The sequence below is a fragment of the Gopherus evgoodei genome, chromosome 1 (assembly GCF_007399415.2).
Source record: "Gopherus evgoodei ecotype Sinaloan lineage chromosome 1, rGopEvg1_v1.p, whole genome shotgun sequence".
Classification (NCBI taxonomy): Eukaryota; Metazoa; Chordata; order Testudines; family Testudinidae; genus Gopherus; species Gopherus evgoodei.
Window position 1 is genome coordinate 118,198,560 of NC_044322.1, and position 24,399 is coordinate 118,222,958.

The window sequence follows — 24,399 nt, forward strand, 5'->3', positions numbered from 1 at the left end:
AAACAAACTCCAACCCGTGGCTGGCCAGCTGACTCGGGCTTGTGCGACTTGGGCTGTTGGGCTGTTTCATTGTTGTGTAGACTTACGAGCTCGGGCCCAAACCTGGAAATAGCCCCACAGTCTGAGCCTGAGTTGAATGGCATGGGCTCGCCATGGGTTTTTCTTTGCTGTGTAGACATACCCTGAGGCTACCTAATATAATTAGATTGGGGTACCGCTTTCTAAAAGAGCCAACTTGCTGTTTTCATATGGTGTCCCATGTTTTAAATAACATTTTATTTTTGTTGTGCTGTGTGCACTTTGAGAATGCACAGTTATAATATGTCAGGAGGGGTGATTAGAAAAGAATGATAATTGTAATGAGAGAAATAGCCCTCTATTTCTGTGGCAATTGGAGCAAGCATGTCTTATTAGTATTGGCTCAGATCAGTTACCAGGTTGCCACCATGACACTGTCTTATTTCTATGGATAAAATTAGTGCAGAAAACGAGGAAATAAAATCTGTCTGACTTTCATGCAGTTTGTCTCTTTTCAGGATACTGTATTCAGATTAACAAAAGCTCTGTCCCAAGAGCCTGACGTACTTAGAAGCACTAATTCATCTCTCTCTCACAATGTACTGGATTTGCATTTTGAAGACAATAAAAAGTCATTGGGAACAATCCTCTCCAGCTTACCTGGTCCACGTTTAAAAAGAAAGCTATCCAGTGACTTGACAGATTTACAAAGCTTGGATGTCCCTAATAAGATTCCTAAAAAAGGTCTGTCCTGTTGTGTTTTGGGGGGTTGGGTTGTGGCACTGTATTTTAAAATAGATAGGAAAATAACACTGCTTTGTTACTGTTTGTAGGTAAAACTCAGAGAGAATGAGAGAGCTGCACACAACTCTTCTTCAGGTCTGGGAAAGGTACTCAGGCCTGGTTTACACTAGGAATTTACTTCAGTAGAACTATGTCTCTCAGGGGTGTGAAAAATCCACACCCTGAGAGAGACAGCAATATTGACCTAGCCCCCAGCATAGACTGTGCTAGGTTGATGGAAGAATTCTTCCATCAACCTAGCTAGCTACTGCCTCTCAGGGCGGTCGATTACCTATGCGGACAGAAGAAGCCTTCCCACGGGTATAGGTAGTGTCTACACCACTTTTGTACTGGTGATTCTCAGACTTTTGTACTGGTGACTTTTGTACTGGTGACACCTTTCACACAGCAAGCTCTGAGTGCGACCCCCCCCCTTATACATTAAGAACGCTTGTTTATATATTTAACACTATTATAAATGCTGGAGGCAAAGCAGGGTTTGGGATGGAGGGTGACAGCTTGTGACCTCCCCATGTAATAACTTTGTGACCCTCTAAAGGGTCCTGACCCCCAGTTTGAGAACCCCTGGTCTACAATGAAGTAGTGCAGCTGTGTTGCTGTTGCATTTTAAGTGTAGACATACCCTCGGTGTAGACCAGACCTTAGTACAAGTAGCTAAGACACATTCTAAGGGACTATACAAATGTGAAGTGGCCCATTAACACCTCTGCAGTAATAGTACAAAAATGGGGAGATAGTGGGTTACAAATTGTTGTAATAAACTAGAAAGCCTGTCTCTTTATTAAGACCATAATGTTTAGTTCCTAGCAGAGCTATGAATTTAAGCTCCCAGGTTCATCTTTGGAGGGTGTTGTGCAGGTTTCCTTTGAAGATGAGTGCTGATAGGTTAGATATAGAGTGATTGCTTTGTGAAAAGCGTTCACCCAGAGGTGAGATGGTGGTTTTGGTTTTTTTTTCTTTTGTTGTTTTTTGTGTGTTCACTCAAGATCATACTGGGGAGCTTGCTTCTGGTGGTGAGTTGGGAGAATTGTTTCAAGGCTAGAAGAGGGAGATCAGGAAAAATTTCTTTCAGGATGTGGTTCCCATTGGCTATGGGTTGCAATTGTTTGATACCCCATATAGGTTCTAGTGTGGGTTGGTAGGTGACAAGTAGGCATGTGTGGTCAGAGGGCTACACGGCTACAGAGGGCTAGTCATTCTTGTTTGTTGTGATGAGCAGAGTTGAAACCCTTGTCTAAACATCAATATATTGTTCCAGAGCAGTCTTGGTTCATCTCAGGAATACACACTTCTCCAGATGTTGCCTTTCTGATGCTTCATCCACTATCTATTGTACTGCTGGTGACAAGTGCTGTAGTTATTAGGCCTCTGAGGTATAGCTAAACTTCAGTGTCTTTCTTTACACGAAAAAGATGCACAGTAAGCCTAATGAGGGGGAGCTAATTTGTGTCGCATGTTAATACCTATTTTCCCCAGAAACAAAGAATCCATTTAAAAGAGCAGTAGCCCCATCCATTCTGCTATTTCATATCTGCTTACATAGATATTTTAGACTTTTTAAACAAAGATCTCTAAAGGGGTTAGCAATATAAAAGAATGCTAGAAGGCAGTAATGTGCTGTATAGTGAAATAATTGGTTAATGGATTTTTTTTTTAATCTCCACTGTATTGCCATTCATTGTTTCACCAAATGTTGAAGGTTAGAAATCTGACATCTGCCTTGAAATTTACACAGAGTGCCGCTGTCTGTTTTCCACCTCTCCACACAAAACACATTTCTTCCAGGTAATAAAAATGATCCCCACTCTGTTGTAATAGGAAAACTCCTACAGGGTGGCCTGTGAACTGCAAGCCCACCCAATCACTGGGGTGGGAAATCTAACCTTCCCTTACCTTCACAGTAAGGGATTTAGAGCCATTTCACAGTCTGTCAATTTACGGTTTACACAAGATGTGATGCCATGTTACTGTCTGCTGAATAGCCCATTTAGGGTCCTGCTGTTGTTCAGGGATCCCATGCTCAAGGTATAGGTTTAAAGATAACAATTTTCCATGAAAACGGCTAATCTATCAGCCACAAAACCCCAATGCCCTCCACCTCTCCGCTGTAGTTGATACAGGCCAGAGGGTTGTTTACAAGTTGTCCTATAACAAATCAGTGTTGTAACTTGTTTGCAAGGGGGGAAAACTTAATTTTTCATGTGACATCATTAGACTCCTCCACCAGAGGGTTAGGAGGCAGAGTTGCCAATGGTATTGGAACTTTTGCTTAGTATTTATAGACTTTCTGCTGCTTAAGCTTTTTGAACTACAGTGTAAAAATTATTGGACAAAGATGTTGATCCTGCAGTGACCTGTGCACAGATGAAGGAATCTGCCTGCAGAGATTTTATTGCAGGGTCAGACCTTGTAAGCGCCAGAGTAACCATTCTGGAGCTTATACTGCTACAGAGCTTCTAGGTCCAAACTTGTAGAAATCTTGTCTACAGGGAGACAAGGCTTGTCCACGCAGTTTTGAGGCATTTGTAAGTTTCTCAAGACCCAAGAATTTAGGAGTCTGCAGATTTGGGGGACTTAGGCTGAGCCTGTGAATTTACTAAGGTCTCTTAGTCCAACTGTTCTGGCTTCAGCCCTTAAATGCTCAGCCGGCTTGGTTTAGTCACAGAGCTTAATGCTCTGGGTTGTGCTTTAAGTTTAAAATTCTTGAAAATCAGGAATTCAGCTATACAGAACTTGCCAACAAAGCAGCCTGTGCTAGAAGTTGGTTAATGCTCTTCACTCTTTTATAAACAGTGCCTGCCCTTGAGAAAGCGAAACATTACTGCAACAGGAAAGTTATCAGATTCAAATGTGTTAGCAAATTTATCTCCGCCCTTCCCAAAAAATACTTAAATGCAATAGTCCTGACTTCAGAGGGAGAAGGGAGTGTTAAAAAAACAAATGTGGAGTTCTTAAATTAAGCTTTGTTTTTTGGGGGGGAGGTGTTTCAAACAAACATGGAAAAACTCTTGAAAAATTAAAATCTATTGACAAACACTTCAGAGTTGGATTGTCTTAAACTTTGGCTCTCCAACAGTACTCTCTCAGAAAAGTTCCCCTCTGGCAGGAGGTCATGTGTAATATTTCTGGTGGAAAGTAATTTTTTTGCTGGGGAGTTTCTGTTCATAGAGAACCGATACAAAAACTGGGTTCATAGTAGAAAACTAGCCTGGGGTCACTACTCTGATTCTATAATATACGTATGTACATAGTGCCTGCTTTACCTGAATGTCTGACATAGAGCTGTTCTTCTCCCTTAGATGGAGATACTGTACTTGAAAACTCTGCCACCTCTGCATTACGTGAGATACCAGCAGTCCTTGTGGATGCATCAGACTTCGAGTGTTCCCTCTGTATGAGGTATGACTGCATAGAGCTGAGTCTTCCTAAACTTTAAACCAAATTTATTTGGTTTTGAGGGAAGGGTTGTACTGGAAGCTATTCTAACATGAACTAAAGGTTTGTTTCATCTTTGCAAAAATGTAATAAATGTTAACTTCAGTGGAGTGGCTGAAATTATTTTTGCAACATGTCAGCATAATGGATTTATTTTAAAAATGAAATCCCTTTACATCATAGGCTAGAGACTAGATAAAAATGTCATATAAGATTGACGTGCAGGGGGGAAATGGCTTTAAAAATGATAGGCTTAGTGACTCATTACTATCTGTATTGTTTGTGTGTTGGATGGAAATTATAAAGAACCAATTTTATTTTGTCCCAACTATCTTGCTCAGGTTATTCTACGAGCCTGTTACCACTCCCTGTGGGCATACGTTTTGTCTCAAATGCCTCGAGCGTTGCCTTGATCATAACCCATATTGCCCACTCTGCAAAGAAAAACTCTCTGAAGTAAGTTTGTATTTGTGAGGGATTTGTTTAGAAGCTCTTAAGATATTGGCATATTGTGCAAAATTTCTTTGCATGCATACATACAGCTGAACAATATAGGGCCAACATAATATTCTTGTTGTGCTCTGCCCAGATGTAGTCTGAATACGAACACTAGTATTTATTAAGATGTATTAATCTGGAGCAGGTTGGAGGGAAGGGAAGTACTGACCATAATTGTTCGCATTACTTTCGCACGTTGAAATGAGGTGTGTTTAGTTTTTGTCTGACTCTAACAAATATCGGAGAGGTAGCCATGTTAGTCTGCATCCACAAAAACAACAAGGAGTCCAGTGACACTTTAAAGACTAACAGATTATTTGGGCATAAGCTTTTGTTGTTTTTGTGGTCTCTAACAAAGACTCTGAAAATGCTGAAGAGGCCGTACTGTCATTGCAATATCTCTACCAATACTGGGTTGGTGAACAAAGTACGCTTCTAGCCATTCTGGTGTAGAGAATGTATGCTCAGATGCGGGAAATGTGATTCCCAAATATTTAGACTCCTCAGGTGGCAATAACTTGGCAGCTTTAGAGTCAAAAGGGATTATGTCCTTTATGTAAAGAGGACTAGAGGTGGGCAAAAGTGTTTTGGAGCTTTTGTGGTGACGGTGGGGGGAACAGAAAATATTTTTTAGCAGAAAAATGCTGATTTGCATGGACCAAAACATTTCACAAACTGTCTGCTTTAGCTAGTTGTTTCAGTCAAAATGGTGGAGGCAGAGAGTTAAGGATCCGAAGAAATTCAGATATGTCAAACCAGCTTTGTTTCAACACTTCTGAAACCTAAACATTTTGTTTTTGTTTGTTAGATTCACCAAACTACAAGTGGCAGTGAACCACTTACACCCTTTAGCCCTGTTAAAGCACCCTCCCTCCTTCTCTCCTACTGAAGCTGTTACACTTTGCATACATGCTTAAATATTCATTGGAGCAGGGACTGGAACCTGAGTGGTGCCTACCCTCCCAGGAGAGTGCCTTAACCACCGGGCGATAGTCATTGTCATTCGCTCACTCTCTCTGGTCCAGTGAATACTTTAACACTTTACACAGCGTGCAATAGCGTCAACAGAAGAGACTGAGAATACTCTCTAACCCTGGTGGTTGGGGCACTTACCTGGGAGTGGCGGAGACCCGGGTTCAAGTCCCTGTTCTAGAGTGGGGATTGGAACCTGGGTTTTTCACATCCTGGGTCAGTGCTTTAACAGCTAGTTAAGTAAGGGACCATCACTATCCAAAATGTTTTTTCTTTAGATGGCCTGATACAAGTTTTTCCCAACTCTTTGATATGGTGAACCAAACCTGAAATATCTTGGAATTTTCGAGTCCAACTTAATTGTTTTCAACTCTTTGGAACTGCCAGTGAATTGCAAGTTAGTTATTCTCAACGGTCTGAAGAGTACCTATTATTATTATTATGTTGTAGAACCTATGACAAATGCGCCCTTCTGGAAGTTCATGGGCACTGAGGTGGATAGTGTGTGCACTCTTGTATCCCAGAGATAATGTTACATTTTTGAAAGGGTGAGAAAGGAAGGAAGATTAGAACTACGGCTGCAGTCATTGTTTTGTATCAGAGGGGTAGCCATGTTAGTCTGGATCTGTAAAAGCAGCAAAGAATCCTGTGGCACTTTATAGACTAACGGACGTTTTGGAGCATGAGCTTTCGTGGGATGCATCCGACGAAGTGGGTATTCACCCACGAAAGCTCATACTCCAAAACATCTGTTAGTCTATAAGGTGCCACAGTATTCTTTGCTCCAGTCATTGTTTTGTCACTGTTAGCGAACCATCTTGAGCTATCTTGCTCTTGGAATGGGGGCTAGACAAAACTGATTAAATATAAGTACTTAAACTTTAACTCTCTTCTCAATAGTTTTTGGCAAGCAGAACGTATAAAAAGACTATCCTTACAGAAGAACTAATAGTTCGTTACTTGCCGGAAGAATTGTCAGAAAGAAAGAAAGTTTATGAAGAAGAAATGAAGGAGTTATCAAAGTAAGTTGTTTTTCTGTTGTATCTAAATGTTGTTGTAAAATTTTATTTTGATCTAGATTACTGAAGAAACCTTTTAATTTATTTATGAAAGTAGGTTTCAAAGATTCACTTAATCTGTTCCCATGCTGGCATGTTTGTAGTAGATAGTCATCAAGAAAAACTAGGCTTGGATATGAGAGGTGCACAACATCAATGAAAAATATTAAGTTTATTTGACAATAAGTATAGTGATTTATTTCTATGACTAAAACCCACCTAATTTAAAACTAATTAAAACCTCTTCCCTGAAAGTAGGAAGTGGGGGATTAAGAGTAGGAGAAGCACATGCTTATAAGTAGATTGTATTTGTTGTTTTATCCATGATTACTTGTACTTGCCATATAGCTGAATAAAAAAATCACAGAAAAATGAAAGTTAATATGAATGTATATTACAAAACTAGAGGCTGAAAGTTAACTCTGTCCGTGAGTCCCCATTTCCACTGAATTTCTACAAACACTCCACGTCACTTTGGAATATAAGGATTGCTTTCCCACCATGTTTAAAGTATATGTAGTATACAGTAATGTATCTTTTTGAAAATTACAGATAAAAGCTGTAAAAGACTCAGTGATGTGCAAATTAGATGCTTTGTTCCGTGCACATGCTTGAGAATGTCATTGCATTTTCCAAGCATTCTCTATTAGAACCAAAGAATGGAGGTATTGGTACTAGAGTACATTAATAGCTGGGAGAGCCCTTGGTTCTCTGGTGCCTGTGAAAGCAACACATTTTTGTTGGCCTAGAGCTTATTCTATGAGGGAAGAGTCTGAGAAACCACTCAAATCAAACATCAACTATGAGATTTTGTGCTGAATAAATACAGTATATGGGAGGAAACTGACCTCGTATTTGTATTTTTGCAGTTTGAATGAAGATGTTCCCATCTTTGTGTGTACCATGGCCTTCCCTACCATCCCTTGCCCACTTCATGTCTTTGAACCTCGGTATCGGCTAATGATAAGAAGATGTATGGAAACTGGTACCAAACAATTCGGCATGTGCTTAGCTGATGAACTAAAAGGGTAAGGAATCTTGCTGAGAACATCCCTGTCGTAAGACTTTTGGAAATCAGTGGAGAACCATAGCACTGTTGGTCTTCCACAATGAGTTGGATTCTTTTTAGGTCTCATGCTAGCAGATGCAAATGTTACTGAGTGTTTTGTTGCCAGGTGTTTATATAATCTATAAACATCTCCTTTCTACTGAGGTTTCTAGTATCTCAGTGTTAGACCTAGAAAGTTGACTTATGCTCTAGCTATCCATCCAACTGCCTTTACATATTCCTGGAAAGTGTTTCATCGAGGATATGCTTGAGAATAGTTGTTATATTTAACTAGAAAATAGTAACATGTCAAAAGACTGGCATGCACATGGCATCTATTTCCTATTACGTTAGGTATGACTAGTTTGGGGTCAGTAGTACCACAGAGAGCCCATTATGGCAATTTCTGATCTACAGTTTGGTTCCCAGTAAAGACTGTTAACTAAATCAAGGTGAGGGTTGCTCTTGCCTATGCAGGGATAAAAAGCCCATGGCTGGCCTGGGTCAGCTGACTGAGGTGGTGGAGTGTGGGCTCTGGGGCTGAAAAATTGCTCTGTAGATGTTCAGAGGATGGGGTCCCAGAGCTCAGCCTCCAGCCCCAGCCTGAAGTCTACATAGTAAATTTTAGCCCATGAACCTGAGTCAGCTGACATAGACCAGCCACAGCCGTGCCATCAATGTTGTATCCCTGTGTAGATGTACCCTAAAACATCTTCCTGTCTCCTAAGCTTTGGGTCCAGATTGGACTTTTATGAATATCTTGGGTTAATAAAGGTGGACCATACAGTAAGTGTTTGAAGTGGAAAATTAAGCTCTTTGAATGAGAATTACATGCTTGGTGGATGAGGACGCTAGATATGAGCTTTGCATTTGTAGGAATCAAAGAAACCTAAAGAGGTCATGGATGTTCTGTTTCCTCTGATGGCATGGTGTAGCTGTGAGCATGTATCGTGGACTCTTACAGTGAATTGCTGATCCCTTTGAAAGAGGGAGGAACTGGAGAATAGCTGGATTCTCTGCTCTGTCCTTGGAGCATGCAAAACAGTTAGTTTCCAAAATCCTCCCCCTTCCGGGGGCTTGGCTTTATTGGTAACATGGAAATAACACAGTGTAAACCTCAACTTACGCTGCTTCTCAAGTGTGGCTGTTCTTAGGATTTCTCTATAAGACCACCTCTGGCTTAATTCTTTCTGGCACAGACACTCCCATCACCTTGCTGTTAGAAGAGAGACAATCCCTGCTCTGAAGCACTTACCTCCTGACTTGTACAGTGCCTGGCACAACATGGTCTCAATCTTGGTCAGTGTCCCTAGGTACTACAAATAACGTATTCACACTGGAGCTACTGGACCCACCTGCCATCATGACTCAGCAGTAATTAGCCTGAATTTTAATGCATGATTTTAGCTCCAGTTGCCTTATTCTTAACGGGTGTAGTGTGTAACCCAGTTACATGGAGTTTCTCTAGAACAGTAGAGGACATTCCTGACACAATACCTCTTCCTGGTTGCTCTTCCAGTTGCAGGTGGCACTGGCAGCTGGTGGGTGGGGAGTCTCTGGTTGGTATATCTCACCCAGCAGAGACCAGCTGTAGTAATATCAGCAACTAAGGTTTCCTCTCCCCTGTTCTCTCCCCGCTTTCCTCTGTAAGTACTGGTGGCAACTTCTTTTCCTTCTCTTCCTCCTCCCCACCCAACCAGAAATAAGGAGCGAGGGAGAGGAGTAGTAATCCCTTTGGAGTGCATCATTTATTATCTACATGGTGGCTGATAACTTGCACTCTAAGAAGATTGGGAGTATCAGAACTTGCTTACAGTGGAGTGTTAATTAACTTTCAATGTCTTGTGCCCAGATTGTTTTTGCTAAAATGTCCCATCATTGTCTTCACTATTGGAGCTGAACCAGTAGTAGCAGCAATAGGAAAATTTATCAGAGGCCCAAGTGGAGTAAAAGTGTGTTGAAGCAATAAGACATTCACTTCACTTGCACACCTTCAGCATCTTCTCTAGGCACTACTGTGCCTTCCTCAGTAGTGAAATAGAGCAATCTCTTTATAAAATAGTTGCAAAACCCTGCATGATTTGCCCCCAGCATTCAGGAACTCACAGCATGAAACCTGCCCCTCCCTCCTTCTCCACAAATAATTCTAATTTTAAAAAGCTGTTGCTTTAATCATGAGAGGTGTGTGTGGGGGTGTGGGGGTGTGTATGAGAGAGACTTTCATACCAAAAGCATCATTGTGTTGGAAAATCATGGAGTTACATTGGTGGAAAAACGAAAGTAACACAGTGGTGAATCGGATCCAGTATGTTTATAAATGTCTGAACTTATATGCACCTGTCAGTGTGACTCCCAAATTTTCTGTGCTCTTTTAACATTTCAGGTTTGCTGATTATGGCTGCATGCTAGAGATCAGGGATGTAAAGTTTTTTCCTGATGGGCGTTCAGTTGTTGATACGGTTGGTGTTCGTCGGTTTAAGGTCTTGAACCACGGTCAACGAGATGGGTATAACACTGCGAACATTGAATATCTTGAAGATAAAAAGGTGATCTCATGTGCATTCATGTTTCCTTGGGTTCACTTAAACATTCTGTCTCTGTCACATCTCAAGTTGAAGTTCCTTATTTACATGGTCATGAGGCATATGTTTTTCATTTCTGATACCATGGAATACATTATTTTGCCTTTCTGACTGTCACTGGCTTTCTGTAATTTAATCATCTCTTCCAGTGGTATTTATGTCATCATAAATCTCAGGGTAGCTTTCAAACCTTACGTTGTATCTTTTCAAGTATCAATCAGGTTCTAAAGTGTCAGTTAAAAATGATACTGGTTCAAGACCCTTCTAAAGACATGTATGTCTATTTAAGTGCTTAGGATTCCATATTTCACATTGATACACAGTATCTGTTTCTAGCTCCCACAGATGATCTCTGACCTCTGACCTTTGTTTTTTTTTAAGAAGTTAGAACTCATATTTTAAAGAAGAGAACGTGGTACTAATACATTTTGTTACTCAAATGCTTGTGTATGCATGGCATCTAAGGAAATTTGCCAGTTACAATAACTTTTTTTTCCTAAAATTTAGCAAAATCATGTGTTGGAATGTATTAGCCAAAATCAGAATGGCTTGCATAATGGTCTAGTGTTATACTGGATTTCTCAATTGAGTGCCAGTGATACCCTTCACAGTGCGCTCATTGGAGAGTTCAGGCCAGTGGATGGCATTAGCAAAGTCCAGTCAGGTCACATGGTTCCCAAGCAGACTTTCACAGCTAACGGCAAGCCTGTTAATTTCTAGGAGGGTTCTCCCAGTTTGTGCTGTGTGGTTCAATTGCCAACAAACACACAGAAAAAGAGAGAATGGAGATAAAATGTCTCTCTTCAAGGTTAAAGAGTCTAATATCCCATGTTACCGCTCAGGGTCCCCACTGAGTGAAGGTGAAGTGTATAGTCAGATCAAATGTTTTTGCAAGTTGGCAGAAACCTTGTTAATACCATCCCTGGTACTGGGAAGGCAGTCTCACTTACATGTTTTGTTTCTCCCTGCCATCCTTCCACTACTCCCTTGACCTGAGTACCACTTCTACTATATTTGAAAACAGCACTACTACTTAGTAGAATCCCCTTAATGCAGAAGCCCTAGGAGGGGGGCTCCTTGTTCTCAATCAGAGGAATTCCTAATCAACTGAAGACTCCAACAGCAATACTTATGACTTGGTTGCTGAAAGGACCTAAAACTTCTGCAGGAGAGATCAAAAAAAAACTGGCATGAGTTTGGGATGCATGAGACTTATGCACCACTTTGCTAGCTGGAGAGATCCACGTTGAGTGGCATAACCATCCCTTAGTAAGGAGTAGTTGTTGCTGTTAAGCATAACTGGGTTTAAATTGGCTCCCTCTGAGGCATTTAAATTGTACAGAATATGAAATGAATCTGATCTTTGTCTCCTCTTTTTCTTGGTAAGGTGGAGGGAGCAGAGTATGAAGAACTCGTCCATCTTCATGATTCGGTTTATGATCAAGCTGTTGCCTGGTTTACTTCCCTTAAAGACAACATGAAAGCACAAATTCTCAATCATTTTGGATCAATGCCAGGAAAAGAATCAGAGCCACAGGTAAATATTTCCTAAACATGAACTACCACCCTAGATTTATGGGGCTCCTAGTCAAATATCTGATAGAGAAGGGACTGTTGTGTCTCACACATCTTCAACTTATTAATGATTACCCAGTTCTAGTTCACTAGAATCAAGATTGGAAAAACTTTGCCAACTACTCCCTGTGGTTTTGGCTTCTGAAGATGTCATTGCTACTTCATTGCACAAAGAGGAAACATTTGAAGTTGGTGTAGAGCTCAAGAAACCCCTAATATATAGATGGGCATTAGTTGTATCTACTAAAATAGAGGAAAAACGAGAGGAAAGATTGCTAACACTAACCTGTAATCCGTAAACAGGAATCTTTTTTTATTTCTCTTGCAGAGTAACCCCAGTGGCCCAGCCTGGTACTGGTGGCTATTGGCAGTGTTGCCATTAGAAAACAGGGCTCAGCTGGCTATACTTGCTATGACTTCCCTTAAAGATCGTCTTATTGCCATCAGACGTGTATTAATATTTGTAACACGCAAGAGACCCAGATGACATGGACTTACCTGTGAACAGGCACTGACTGTATATTGGTAGATATGTTTTTTAAAACCATCATGCAGAGATGAACAATACTTCCTGGTTCTGTCTGACATTCGCTATTCTGGATGTTCACCAAACTTTGCACTCTACTCTGTAATTAATAAGCACTCTGTGCCTGTCGTCCTAGTGAAATCTGAGCCCCTATGAAGTTGTGCTACAATTACAATGTAGTTGATAGTTGTGGATAACTACTTTTGAAGTACTATTCCTAATCAAGAGTTGATGTTTCTAGCCTGTGAGAGACTGAATTTAAAGTACTAGAACACCACAAATGGCCTATGTGCAGTTTGGATTTATACTTACAGAGAATTATTTTCCCTTCTATGGATCACAGACCGAAGATGGATTTATTACAATTTTCCTGAGACGGTCAGCAGAAGGGAAACGGAACTTTCCTGTGGATAAAGTGCATAACTGACAGGATGTTCTCTTAATGAGTTGGTAGATTCTCTCTGCACTTTGATCTACTCGTTCAAGAAATATTGGTCTATAAAACAGTTTTCAAGATTAAGGTTTTGGAGGTTGTCCAGGAGCATAGTATTTACATGGTCACAGCTGTGTGTTGGAAAGAGTAGTAGCTATTGAACAGCGATTTGATAGCCTTAAGTAATTCCTTGTGTTGTGATTTGCATGTTGTAGTGGAATGAGTATATCAAATGTCAAAGGCGTGCATTTATTTTTAGAAAATCAAAGTAATCCCAGCTGGTCTGTTATCACTAAACACAAACAAAACAAATTCCCTAAAACATGAAACTAGTCAAAGGCTGTTGTGAAAATAGCTATTTCACTCCAAATTCTGGGAAAGCATGCTGTAGTACTCAGCTGACGTGTTCTTAAAGTAAACTTGGCTAGGATAAGCATTGGGGAAGATTCCATTTCCCTTCCCACCTTCAAATGATGTGCCAAGCTAATGTTACATTAGAACGAGTATTTGTTAGAACTTTGAGTTTAAAAGTTAGTGTTGTGTTTTATATCACAAGTGCTGCACGTGGTTAGAACCTTGGTCTGTGACATCATAAAAGGAGGTCCAAACTGAACACTAACAAAAGGCAAGTCTCAATGCAAGCTTAAGTCAGGTGTCATCTTCATTTGTTTGTCTTGGTTTTTTAATATATTGGTTTTGTTAATATCTTTCTTCGATTGTTATTGAATATGTTGCTGGTTAGTCAAAATTCTTAATTTTCTAAAGAGTGACTGAAATAATGAACAGTGTTACTAATTTAATTGTGTAGCTTCCTATAAGTAGAAGTAATTTTACCAACATGAGAAGTTAGCCAGAATTTCTGTGCTCAAAGTATAGCAAGATGCTTTTAGAGACACTTGTTCATGTGCAACACTCTGGTATGATAAAATGGTGTCTTATCTACATGTTTAAAGTGCCTAGTTTTTAGTTTGCTTTGACTCTTTTTTGTTTTGGTTTTGATTTTTTTGGTCCATTAAGATATATATTAAAAATTTGCACATGAGTTCTGGAAGAAAACTGCATAAACAAATACATTAACATGTATTGCCTGCTTTCTTGGATACTGTAATTACAACCTTTGTGGTCTGGGAAACTAAAGTATCTAGTGCAGTGGTTTTCAAACTTTTTTCATTTGAGGTCACCTACTAAACTTCAAATGGAGGTGTGGACCCCTTTGGAAGTCTTAGACACAGTCTGTGGATCTGCAGGGGTCCACATACCACAGGTTGAAAACCAGTGATCTAGTTAACTTTTTTCTTTGTGCAAACCATTACCAGAAGTGGTTTCTGTAACCTGCTCTGAATGTACTGTAATTGCCTCTACCTTGATCACACCTTTTCTAGTTAAATAGTGATTTGTAATTTATCCTTTGAATTGTGAAGTGCATAACTTACAACCAATGATGTTGTAATCTCCACAATAGCCTTGCTGCAAGTTCTGCTACTGTCATAAGAGTACTAAAAGTAAGAGCTGTATGAGATTCTGAGAGAGTTGAGAAGGCATCCGAGCCCCAAAGCTGCAAACGAAACAGCTTGAAGTCTTTTGGGGCACTTCCCCCTCCATCCATGCATTAGTAACTCTCATACTTCATCCCAGTGTTTTTCCAGTTAACCCATTTTAGACTACTAGCACTTTAGGTAGTTCACCTTTAGAGTTTGGCAACCCAACTAATTTTCAGTTGGGAAAATGAATTCTCTTTGTGAACTTTTCACATTGTTTTTTGTTCTGTATGCCACTCTTGTCGTCATTGTCCTTGCTCTGTCTTTGTCCGTCTTGTCCATGTCTCTCTCCTTGTCTGTTCATGCATTGAGTTTTACTGTTTTGGCTGCAAAGGGATATTGACAGAATCATACAATCCTAGGCCTTGCACCTACACAGTGTTACATGTGAGCGTAACCTTACACAGATGCGCATCCTTTTAGAATTGAAATGTTAGTTGCTGTCTCCTGAATTCTAATTACTGAAGGCAATGTGAATTTCTCTTGGCAGAAGCCAGTGATTTAAGATGTCTGTCCTTTTAAGTACTTTTAAAAGTGACACTACAAAACCAAGTGTTACTTTTTAATACATCATAGAACAGCAATATAGAAGACTCAAGATTGTCTGTCTGTCTTTTTTTTGTTTAATTAGCTTTTTTGCATTAAATTACATTACAGTCTAAGGATGCCAGGATAACTAATGAAATGTCTTCACTTGAGTGAAAGCTGAGCAACAGAATTTTTGGCGAGTTTTAAACTATTTCTAGCACAATGGGGTCCGGGTCCATGGCTCGGGCTCCTGAGTGTTATGTTAATACAAATAATTAATATTTCTTTTTAAACACTTAAGTGACTAACATTTTGGATAAATAATATGAAAGTCAGTTTAACATCTGCATACAGATACTAACAACCCAAACTCACTGTTTCTTCCAAAACATCAAATACTGGATCATATAGCAAAGCTAAAGAGAAACCCTATTCATGGACACACACAGAGTCTCTAGTGTGTGCTTTATTCCTGTCAAGTTCTCCTGTTGTGATTTGTGCAGCAGCAAATAGATGGAGGAGCCAGTTGCCTCTTCTCTGGATTAGAGGCAAAATGTCCATATTGCAGCTATCTTGCATCTTTACTTAATTCTCTTCTCCATGGTACAGTATTGAAACCATGAGCTAAGCAGCTGGAAAAGACATGTGTTTCGGCTGCCCTTCAACACACTACTTTTTTCGTACTTATTTCCTAGCTTGGGCAATGTGGTAGAAGAGTCTCCACTTTGGAGAGATCCTTTATACATCATAAAGAAACAAAAATGTCCAAATCTAACTTTTTTTTCCCTTGTGAGTCACCTGTAAGACTTCAAAAAAATATTTTGTAGCTTCACCTTTCAAGAAGCATGTAAGTTGTTTGCCATCAAGGCCTTTGTTATCTGCTGCATTTTAACATGTCCAGTCTGTTTCATTTAATCAATCGCTTTGGATTTCTGACATGCTGATGATCGGTTCAGTTTCTCACTGCTTCCCTTTCTCATACTCCAGTCCATTTTGAAACTGAAATATAAAGCTGTTCAAAAAGCTGTACATGGTTCATATTACCTTTCACACTGGTGGAATTGGTATTTGGTAGCGCCTTAAATTTGCAGTTGTGAAATGATTGTATCAATAACAAAATCTCATCTGCAGCTTGTGACCAGATTAAAACAAGTATGCGTAATGTAGATAAACTTGAAACAATTTTTTTACTGTTTTAAAGCTAGTTATGAAACTGTATGTACATATGTGTAAATATAAATTAAACTGCCATTTTGTATTTTAGTAAATTCAGGACAAGTCCATATTCTAACCATATTTGGTACTTGTTGCATAAGCAAAGCCAAACTTTTTTTTAAAATTGCTATGTTCATTTAATGTATATTTGCAATGTTCCTGGGAAATGTATTTAATTTATGTGACATTTTGAATAAACAGATCACATTTAGCAGTGTCTGTTTTTTAACAAAAACCCATCCTATCTGAAATGTTATGGTTACTTGAAAGTGTGCATGTGTGAATCTGTTGCTGTTTGGATTTAGGGCTCTAGGCCCTTTGTAATCAGTTTCCGTTAGCACTTCTTGTAATTTTAAACACCTTAATTTTCTGTCAATCTGTCTTGGGGCAGACCACTCAGACAACACATGCGTGTTTTCCCAAGAATGTTTCTTTAACATGATGTGGAGTAGGGGATGGAATTTTTATTTAATTGGGGTCGTCAAACTACTATTGCAAGACTGAAGCTCTTTGTAAGAAGTCCTGGTGATTATAGATCACAAGTGAAAGAGGATGGTGGGAGAATGTATTACACTTCCTGTATCAAAAGGTACTCGTGGGTTTCCTTTTTTCTCTTCCTCTTTGCAGTCTTTTCTGGGACTTAAGCATGTCTCTTCCCAGTTGATCCCTCATGAGATCTGCTTTAAAGCAGTAGGAGTCTCTCGCTCTTCAGTAGCTATGACTAAAGCTATGTTTTAGTCATGGTTATTTTTAGTAAAAGTCACGGACAGTAAACAAAAATTCACAGCCTGTGACCTGTGCATGACTTTTAGTATATACCCCTAACTAAAAGTTCAGTGGTCGGGGCCAGCGCAGGGGTGCTGTGGGTGGTAGGGGGGCGGGGGACTCCCGCTTCTGTTGAGGACGGGCGCTGGCAGGCTTCCTGGAAGCAGCAACATGTCCTTCTGCTCTTAGGTGGAGGCATGCTGCCCCCATTCCAAGTTCCACCTCCACAGCTCCCATTGGCCGGGAACCATGGGCAATGCGGGAGTGGCGCCTGCAGGGGGAGGCAGCATGCAGAGCTATCCGGTCGTGCCTCAGCATGCAGAGCTATCCGCTCCTAGGAGCGGAGGGACATATTGTCACTTCCATGGAGCCCCCAACCAAGGTAAGTGCTGCCAGGAGCCCTCACCCCCCTCCCACACCCCAACCCCCTGTCTCAGCCCAGAGCCCCCTCCCACACTCCTGCTGGGGTGGGAGCACGGTGGCCCCAGCCTGCTCCAGCAGCAATTGGCCCAGGAGCTGCCCGAGCTGCTCAGGCGGCCCCCAAGTCAGCTGCATCGGCCGCTGAAGAAATCACAAAGGTCCCAGAAAGTCACTGAATCCGTGACCTCCATGACAGACTCACAGCCTTAGCTGTGACCACTGTGAAGCTGTCTCCTTTCTAAAGAGCGGCTAAACCAAAAGCTTTCTAAGATGCAGGACTATCCACTAAGTATCAGAGAGGTAGCCATGTTAATCCGTAGCCACAGAAACAATAAAGAGTCCGGTGGCACCTTAAAGACTAACCAGGTTTATTTGGGTAATTCGTGGGTAAAAACCCCACTTCTTCAGAGGCATGGAGTGAATTACAGAGACAGGTATAAATATATATTGGCACATGAAGAGAAGGGAGTTACCTTACATGCGCCAATATATATTTATGCCTGTCTCTGTAATTTTCACTCCATGCCTCTGAAGAAGTGGGTGTTTTACCCACAAAAGCTTATGCCGAAATAAATGTTAGTCCAGTGGCACCTTAAAGACTATCTACTATTCCTCTTTTTTTTTTTCCCATCCCAGGTTCTCTGAAACCTTCCTAGTGTCTTGAGCATCCTTTTGTTTGTTTGTTTGTTTGTTTTTCTTTTCTCAACTGCATCTTGTCAGCATACGAGTGTAATGTAGTTCCTTTCTTGGCCAGTCAATGCCATTACTGAGGCATCGCACCTCATCCAAAATCCCCTCTTCTCTTGCTCTCAGCAGCTGCTGTATCTGCAGTCAAGCCGCACTAACTCCCATGCTATCAGATACCACAGTGAAAGTATCAGATCCTCAAAAGTTTCCACCACCTTCTTTATATAGGTCCAACTCTTTCTACTTAGCCTGCACTTGGGGCAGTCTAACCTGTGTCAGCTATCTGATGCCTTTCACTCCTTAGCCATTTTGCTGGGCTTCCAACTCTAGGTTATTTCCTAAACTTCTAGCAGGGTTGGGGGGGAAATGACAGTTCAGCTACCCACTTCTCCACTGACAAACCTGGCCAAGAAAGAAATCAGTTTATTTTAGGCCCGGATATCTCAGGGAGCAGCCTTCCATTTTTCTTGGTAGCATGGTATAAGAATGACTGGCAACAGCTTGACCACAGCACACTATCCACCAGGAATGGCAGAGGTCTCAAAAAAAATTCTAGCATTACTGTACACTAAATAGTGCTTCTGAACAGAGACAATTGCTGTCCAGTTGACCAAGTGGCTATTTTAGCCATGAGTTTGGCCTCCTTTAAAATGGTCATTTTGGACTAGTTTTCATTTTCTTAATAACCCCAAACCATAGGTCTCTGACCCAATTACTCACTCTGGGACAAGCTCCTGAAGTACCTCAGGGGTGCCATGACGTGGCAGTGGAAAGTGCCTCATCTACATTAGGCAAGAGTTGTGGCATCTGGGAAAGGACAAGGTTCGGACATGTAGCCAGCTGCGGAGAAGAAAGTAACAGATTTGTGAATGGGAAGAGGCAGTGCTGATGGGGTGGGAGGATAGTAAAGAACATGAGACCAGAAGAAAAGGGGGAGTTAGAGATGAATACATAAAATAAAAAGTGGGAGGCAATGGAGCAGGGTTACCTTCTGTTTCAGAAATTCCAGCACAGGGAGCTTGGATCGCTGATTTTTAAACCTAACCTGACTGGTTTATAATTACATTTTCAAATTCGCTTTCTCCCCTCAAATATGGAACTGGTTTATTGATTCTAAACATTCATAGTTGAGACACTGCAGCCACCTACATCTATTCTTTGGTTTGAAATAGTCAGTAGATGTACCTTACAAAAATGTCTGCTCATACTGACTCTTGTTTTTCTGCCAAGGAGCTATGCAGAAAATATATAAATGCAGTTTTGAGGGTTAGAGGAAAATATTGATAAGACTGTAGAATATCTCAGTAGCTCTTGCTGTGAAGGGGAATGTCAGGCATGATAGCTGATCTGATAATGGAAATATGTATTTTTTTTTTAAAAAAAGGCTGATTTCAGCCAGGTTTGTGCTTCCTTTATATATTTTCTGTAAGTACTTAAGTGATTGAGCTTTAGTTGTGGTAGTGCTGTAGAGTGAAAGTAAAGATCACTTGTTCAAGTCCATTACATCTATATGTAAGTATATTAAAACAATGCTGCTTTAGCACACTAAAGAAGATTTCCAAAATCTCTCTACAGTCCCAGCACAGAGGCAATTAAATGAGCCAGACAAGGATCTCTGACTGCACCTTTCACAGCTAAAATCATACCCACAATTACGTTGTGTGGCAGCTGGAGAAAAAGCTGCACACAACCAATAAATCTCTAAGGCCATGGCTATGCTGGCGCTTCACAGCGCTGCAACTTTCGCGCTCAGGGGTGTGAAAAAAACACACCCCTGAGTGCTGCAAGATACAGCGCTGTAAAGCCTCAGTGTAAACAGTGCCACAGCATTGGGAGCGTGACTCCCAGCGCTGCAAGCTACACCCGTAGAGGATGTGGAGTACGTGCAGCGCTGGGAGAGCTCTCTCCCACGCTGGCGCTGCGACCACCCTTGAAACTTCAAAGCGCTGCCGCAGCAGCACTTTGAAGTGCAAGCGTAGCCATACCCTCACTGTAGCCAAGAGGTTTTTCTTGCAGCCTTTTCTCTGCTAAGGCTGTTGTGTGGCCCAAAAAGGAAAAGCTCAGAGTTTTCTCTAATTCTCTCAATCTTCCACAATGCTTCTCACAGACTGAAAACTGCAATAGTAGCTAAAAGTTATTATCATGCTTGTTACCTTCACTCAGTCAGGAACAGAAACTCCATTTTACCAGTGGGCAATTGCTACTGTCCAGCACAGCTTACACTTTGGAACAGGAGTGCTGAATACTCACTGTTGCTCATTATGAACCATTGGAGTAAAAAACAAGTGAGTAAAATAGAATAACAAATGTGAGAAGATTTATAATCTATGCACAGTAAAAGGCGATTTGAGTAGATTAGTTGTGAATCACTTCTCTCAATGGCAGTGCTTTTACGTTCATGGAACAATTTCTTCATACAGTTTTAACAGCTTGGGTGTGGCATTTTTATTGGACTTATTCTCTGTGTGTGTATTGTTATCTCTAAATCAAAATTCACTCAGAGGATGGTCTGAAATTTTGCTCTCTGAATGAGCTTGATAAATGAAACTTGAATATATTATAGAGGGGAAATAACTTCACATTTAAATGTGACTCATTCTTCATTTGTTCAGATGCATAGCAACATCGTCTTATTGGAGCTACATTGTCTGAGCCCCCAATGAGGGGCTGGGGGCCAAGAGCCAATGTGGTGGAGATGGTTTTATATGTCTTGGGAGAGCTTTGGGTTTTGGAGGCAAACTGTGTATTCATTCCAGAGAGGAGCAATGTATCACTACCATAGAATGAATTGGGGGGAAACCAATAATTGCAAGAGAATCTCAGACCACCTTCTCTCTAGTTTTCTATGGAACTGTGCAGCCTATTTTCAGCGGAAAAAATGCCATTTATTATTTACTTGATGCATCTGAGGTTTCTGAAAAGTCTAGATTAGCTAAAGTGGTAGCATGCACGCAAAGTACCCAGCTTTTCATCTAAATTCTACTCATGCTTTTCAGTATTTAGTATTAATCCGCATTTGCAGATTAATGTCACTTTAAGAACTGCCACAAATAGGCAGGCCATTGGTTTATACCATGTCCGTGAACTGCAGGAGTATCTCATCATTCAATCTTAAGTGAGGTGGAATAGTTCAAGAAGGTATGGTATCTGGAGTGCAATTAAAACAAAAAAGATAGAAAATATTGCAACCAGACTGCCATAGCTTTTTTGTTTGTTTTTGTGACACTACCATTAAGGACACCTAAACATTTTTTTTTAAAGCTTAATATTAAAGCTCACACTAAGCATAGACAAGATGACACTGAGGTGAATAGATGATGCATGGGGGATTTGTGGGGTCACATGCCCCCCAGATTTCTGCTTGGCCTGACAGGGTGCGGGGGGGGAGGGGTTCTGTCCTGTTGTGCCTGCCCCCTGGCATGTTCAACCCCTGTCCCTGGCAGCTGGGCCTGGGTGGAGAGCAGAAGGGGAGGGACCCACTGCTCTGGGTTGCTTTTCTGTGGCAGGCCGCTCCCTGCCTGGGCCCGGTTGCTGGGGACAGGGGCTGAGCAAGACTTTCCCTCAACCAACCCCACTCCCCATCCCCCACACACACCTGTATAGGAGACAGGAGTTGTCTGTGCTGAGGTGTGATTCTGTACAATATCCGTAGGAATTGCCATAGAGGTCTGTCTAGTCCATTATCCTGTCTCTGACAGTGGCTTCTACCAGATGCTTCAGAGGAAGGTTGAAGAAACCCTCAAGTGGGCAATCTGCTTAACAGGACCTTTTGAACCCCTCAATTAGCAGCTGGTTTGTGCCCAGAAAAATGAGCATTTCTTGCCCTTGCAAACTTCTGGTGTATGTTTTTAGTTTTTAAATCCTGATTGTTGAAACTCTGGATGTTCCTGTCAATCATCATAAAAAATCCAATCCTTTCCTGAAGCCTGCAAGGCTGGTGACCTCACTGACATCACGTGGCCATGAGTTCTGGAAGTTAATTGTATTGAATAAAATGACAAGCATTAAATCTGCTGCCTTTCTGTTTCTTGGAGTCTCCGTTATTGTTTAAGAGAAGATAAATAGAAATGCCTGCTCTACCTCTCTGTACCATTCAATATCCTGTAAACCATTATCATATCCCCTCTTATTTATCAGGTATTCCATTCTTGTCATCAACAGTTATTTCTATTCCTCTATCTTTTGTTGCCTGTCTCTGAATTCCGTTTTTTTAGATGAAATACTGTGATCAATCTAAATGAAGTCATCCCACTGATTTTTATAATAGCATTATAATACTTTCAATCCTGTTAGAATGTATTAAGAACATTCTGGGTTGTGTTTTGGTTTTGGTTTTGGTTTTGGTTTGTTTTGACTGCTGCTGAACTGGATTTATTTGAATTTCTGGCCTTTTGCTGTCACCCTCTGTCTTTTTTAGTGATGTCTCCTTTGCGAGGCCATTGCCTTCCGGACCATCAGGCCAGTAATTTTTGTTAACAGTGCTGGTAATTGATCCTGTGTGTGTCAGTTTTGTCTGGCCCCTTACGAATGTCATCTGTCTCCATGGGCTACTTTTAATGTAGGACGTTTTGAGTTTTTACAGTCAGTAATAATGCTGCCTTAGAGAGGGGAGAATGTGTGCTAAGACAGATACAGTTGACGTACTTCTGGTTATCAGAGGTCTTATGTGAATTCCTTTGTTTCATTGGTAGCCTGAATTTAAAACAAAAACCTAGCTGTCTGTATACTTTCAGCTTCTTCTTTCAGTTAATATCTGCTTGGAGTTGCATTTTTTGTTATAAGTGCTTAGTGTTGGAAAGCCTGACTACTGGCACCAAGGGGTTAAATATTTCTTAATACTAGCATGAGTCATTTGTCCCTGCTTTGGGAGTCAGTCTGCTTGCCTTCACGTATTTGATTGGAGTGGTTCCTGGAACAGGAGCTCCCTGCTCACGTCTAACATGCACAGCTCAGGGAGAAATGAAGAAACAGCTACTGCAAATAAAAACACGTAGGGGCCTTCTGCTTGCAAAAAGAAACAAGGACACAGGCTTACTCATTCAGGATTATCTTAGGACAGCTTGTTCCCTTGCACTTTTTTGGATGGTGGAGGTGAAGTTCTAGGTATGTTGTACCTATGAATGTTAAAGGTTGGGTGTGGTTAGGTACTATATTGACACAGTATAGAAAAGGAGAGAGGAAGAGGAGCAGGCAGTCCATATATAAGTCAATGTGCAAGGTTTTACATTTGTCCTAGTTTGATCTCCCCATGTCATTATGAGTTGTGTTTTTTAAAAAGAGAACCAGATGCAGAATAGAGCAGAATCCGTGGTGGGAAATCATCTATTTCTAGTCCCTGCTAGGGAAGTGGTTGCAGTACAGACACTGCTCAGATCAAATGCTGAGTTAATAGGCAGCAGGTTTAAAACAAACAAAGTATTTTTTCACACAACACACAGTCAGCTTGTGGAACTCCTTGCCAGAGGATGTTGTGAAGGCCAACACTATAACAGGGTTCAAAAAATAACTAGATAAATTCATGGAGGATAGGTCCATCAGTGGCTATTAGCCAGGATGGGCAGGGATGGTGTCCCTAGCCTCTGTTTGCCAGAAGCTGGGAATGGGCGAGGGGGGATGAATCACTTGATTCCCTGTCCTGGTCATTCCCTCTGGGGCACTTGGTATTGGCCACTGTCGGAACACAGGATATTGGGTTAGATGGGCCTGTGGTCTGATCCATTATGGCTGTTTTTACTCTTTTGGATCATAATGGAAAGGTGATAGGTGAGAATGATAAGCTCTTAACCACTGGGGGTAGGAAATGCATTTACACCAGTAGAGAACTATTTACTGCAGTGACTAGTAGCAGCCCTCCCTCAGTCACTACAGCGATGCATAAGCATTACATGCCATTTTGTCCAAAGAAACTTTGGAAAGTTCTCTGACACACCCAAGCCCCCTTCACCACAACCTCTCTTGTTCAAGCTTGGCTCCATGCTCGTTCCCACCTGCCTGCTCCTTCAGCTCTCTTTCCCCATGGCTTCAAAATCTTTACTGCTGCCAGCTCCAGACTCTTGCCAATTACCCCCTTCTTGGAGTCAAATTCCCTGCTGGTCCTACAGATATTGTTGGTGTGTGCCAGTGTGGGAGATGTTTGTAGACATGGGGAAGAGAACAAACAGAGACTCTTAATATTTGTCTGACTTTTTTGGAATCCATTCTGATACTACAGTCATGAGTGCAGTAGAAAAACCTAGATAGAAAGCTTGTCGTCATACAGCTGGTCACTATTCTGTTGGATAACATTTTTCAGTGAAG

The 24,399-nt window shown here is 41.1% G+C and overlaps 1 protein-coding gene across 1 annotated transcript in view; it reads left to right on the forward strand.

Moving 5' to 3' along the window:
• LONRF2 (LON peptidase N-terminal domain and ring finger 2) overlaps positions 1-16,441 on the forward strand; it is a 38,005-nt gene extending 21,564 nt beyond the window's left edge. The window contains exons 5-12 of the mRNA XM_030570347.1: positions 537-762; positions 4,122-4,221; positions 4,599-4,713; positions 6,628-6,749; positions 7,655-7,813; positions 10,217-10,379; positions 11,803-11,952; positions 12,319-16,441. Coding sequence (XP_030426207.1) covers positions 537-762; positions 4,122-4,221; positions 4,599-4,713; positions 6,628-6,749; positions 7,655-7,813; positions 10,217-10,379; positions 11,803-11,952; positions 12,319-12,477 — 1,194 coding nt within the window. The 3' untranslated portion in view covers positions 12,478-16,441. The remainder of the gene's footprint in view (positions 1-536; positions 763-4,121; positions 4,222-4,598; positions 4,714-6,627; positions 6,750-7,654; positions 7,814-10,216; positions 10,380-11,802; positions 11,953-12,318) is intronic.
• The last annotated feature ends 7,958 nt before the right edge of the window (positions 16,442-24,399 follow it).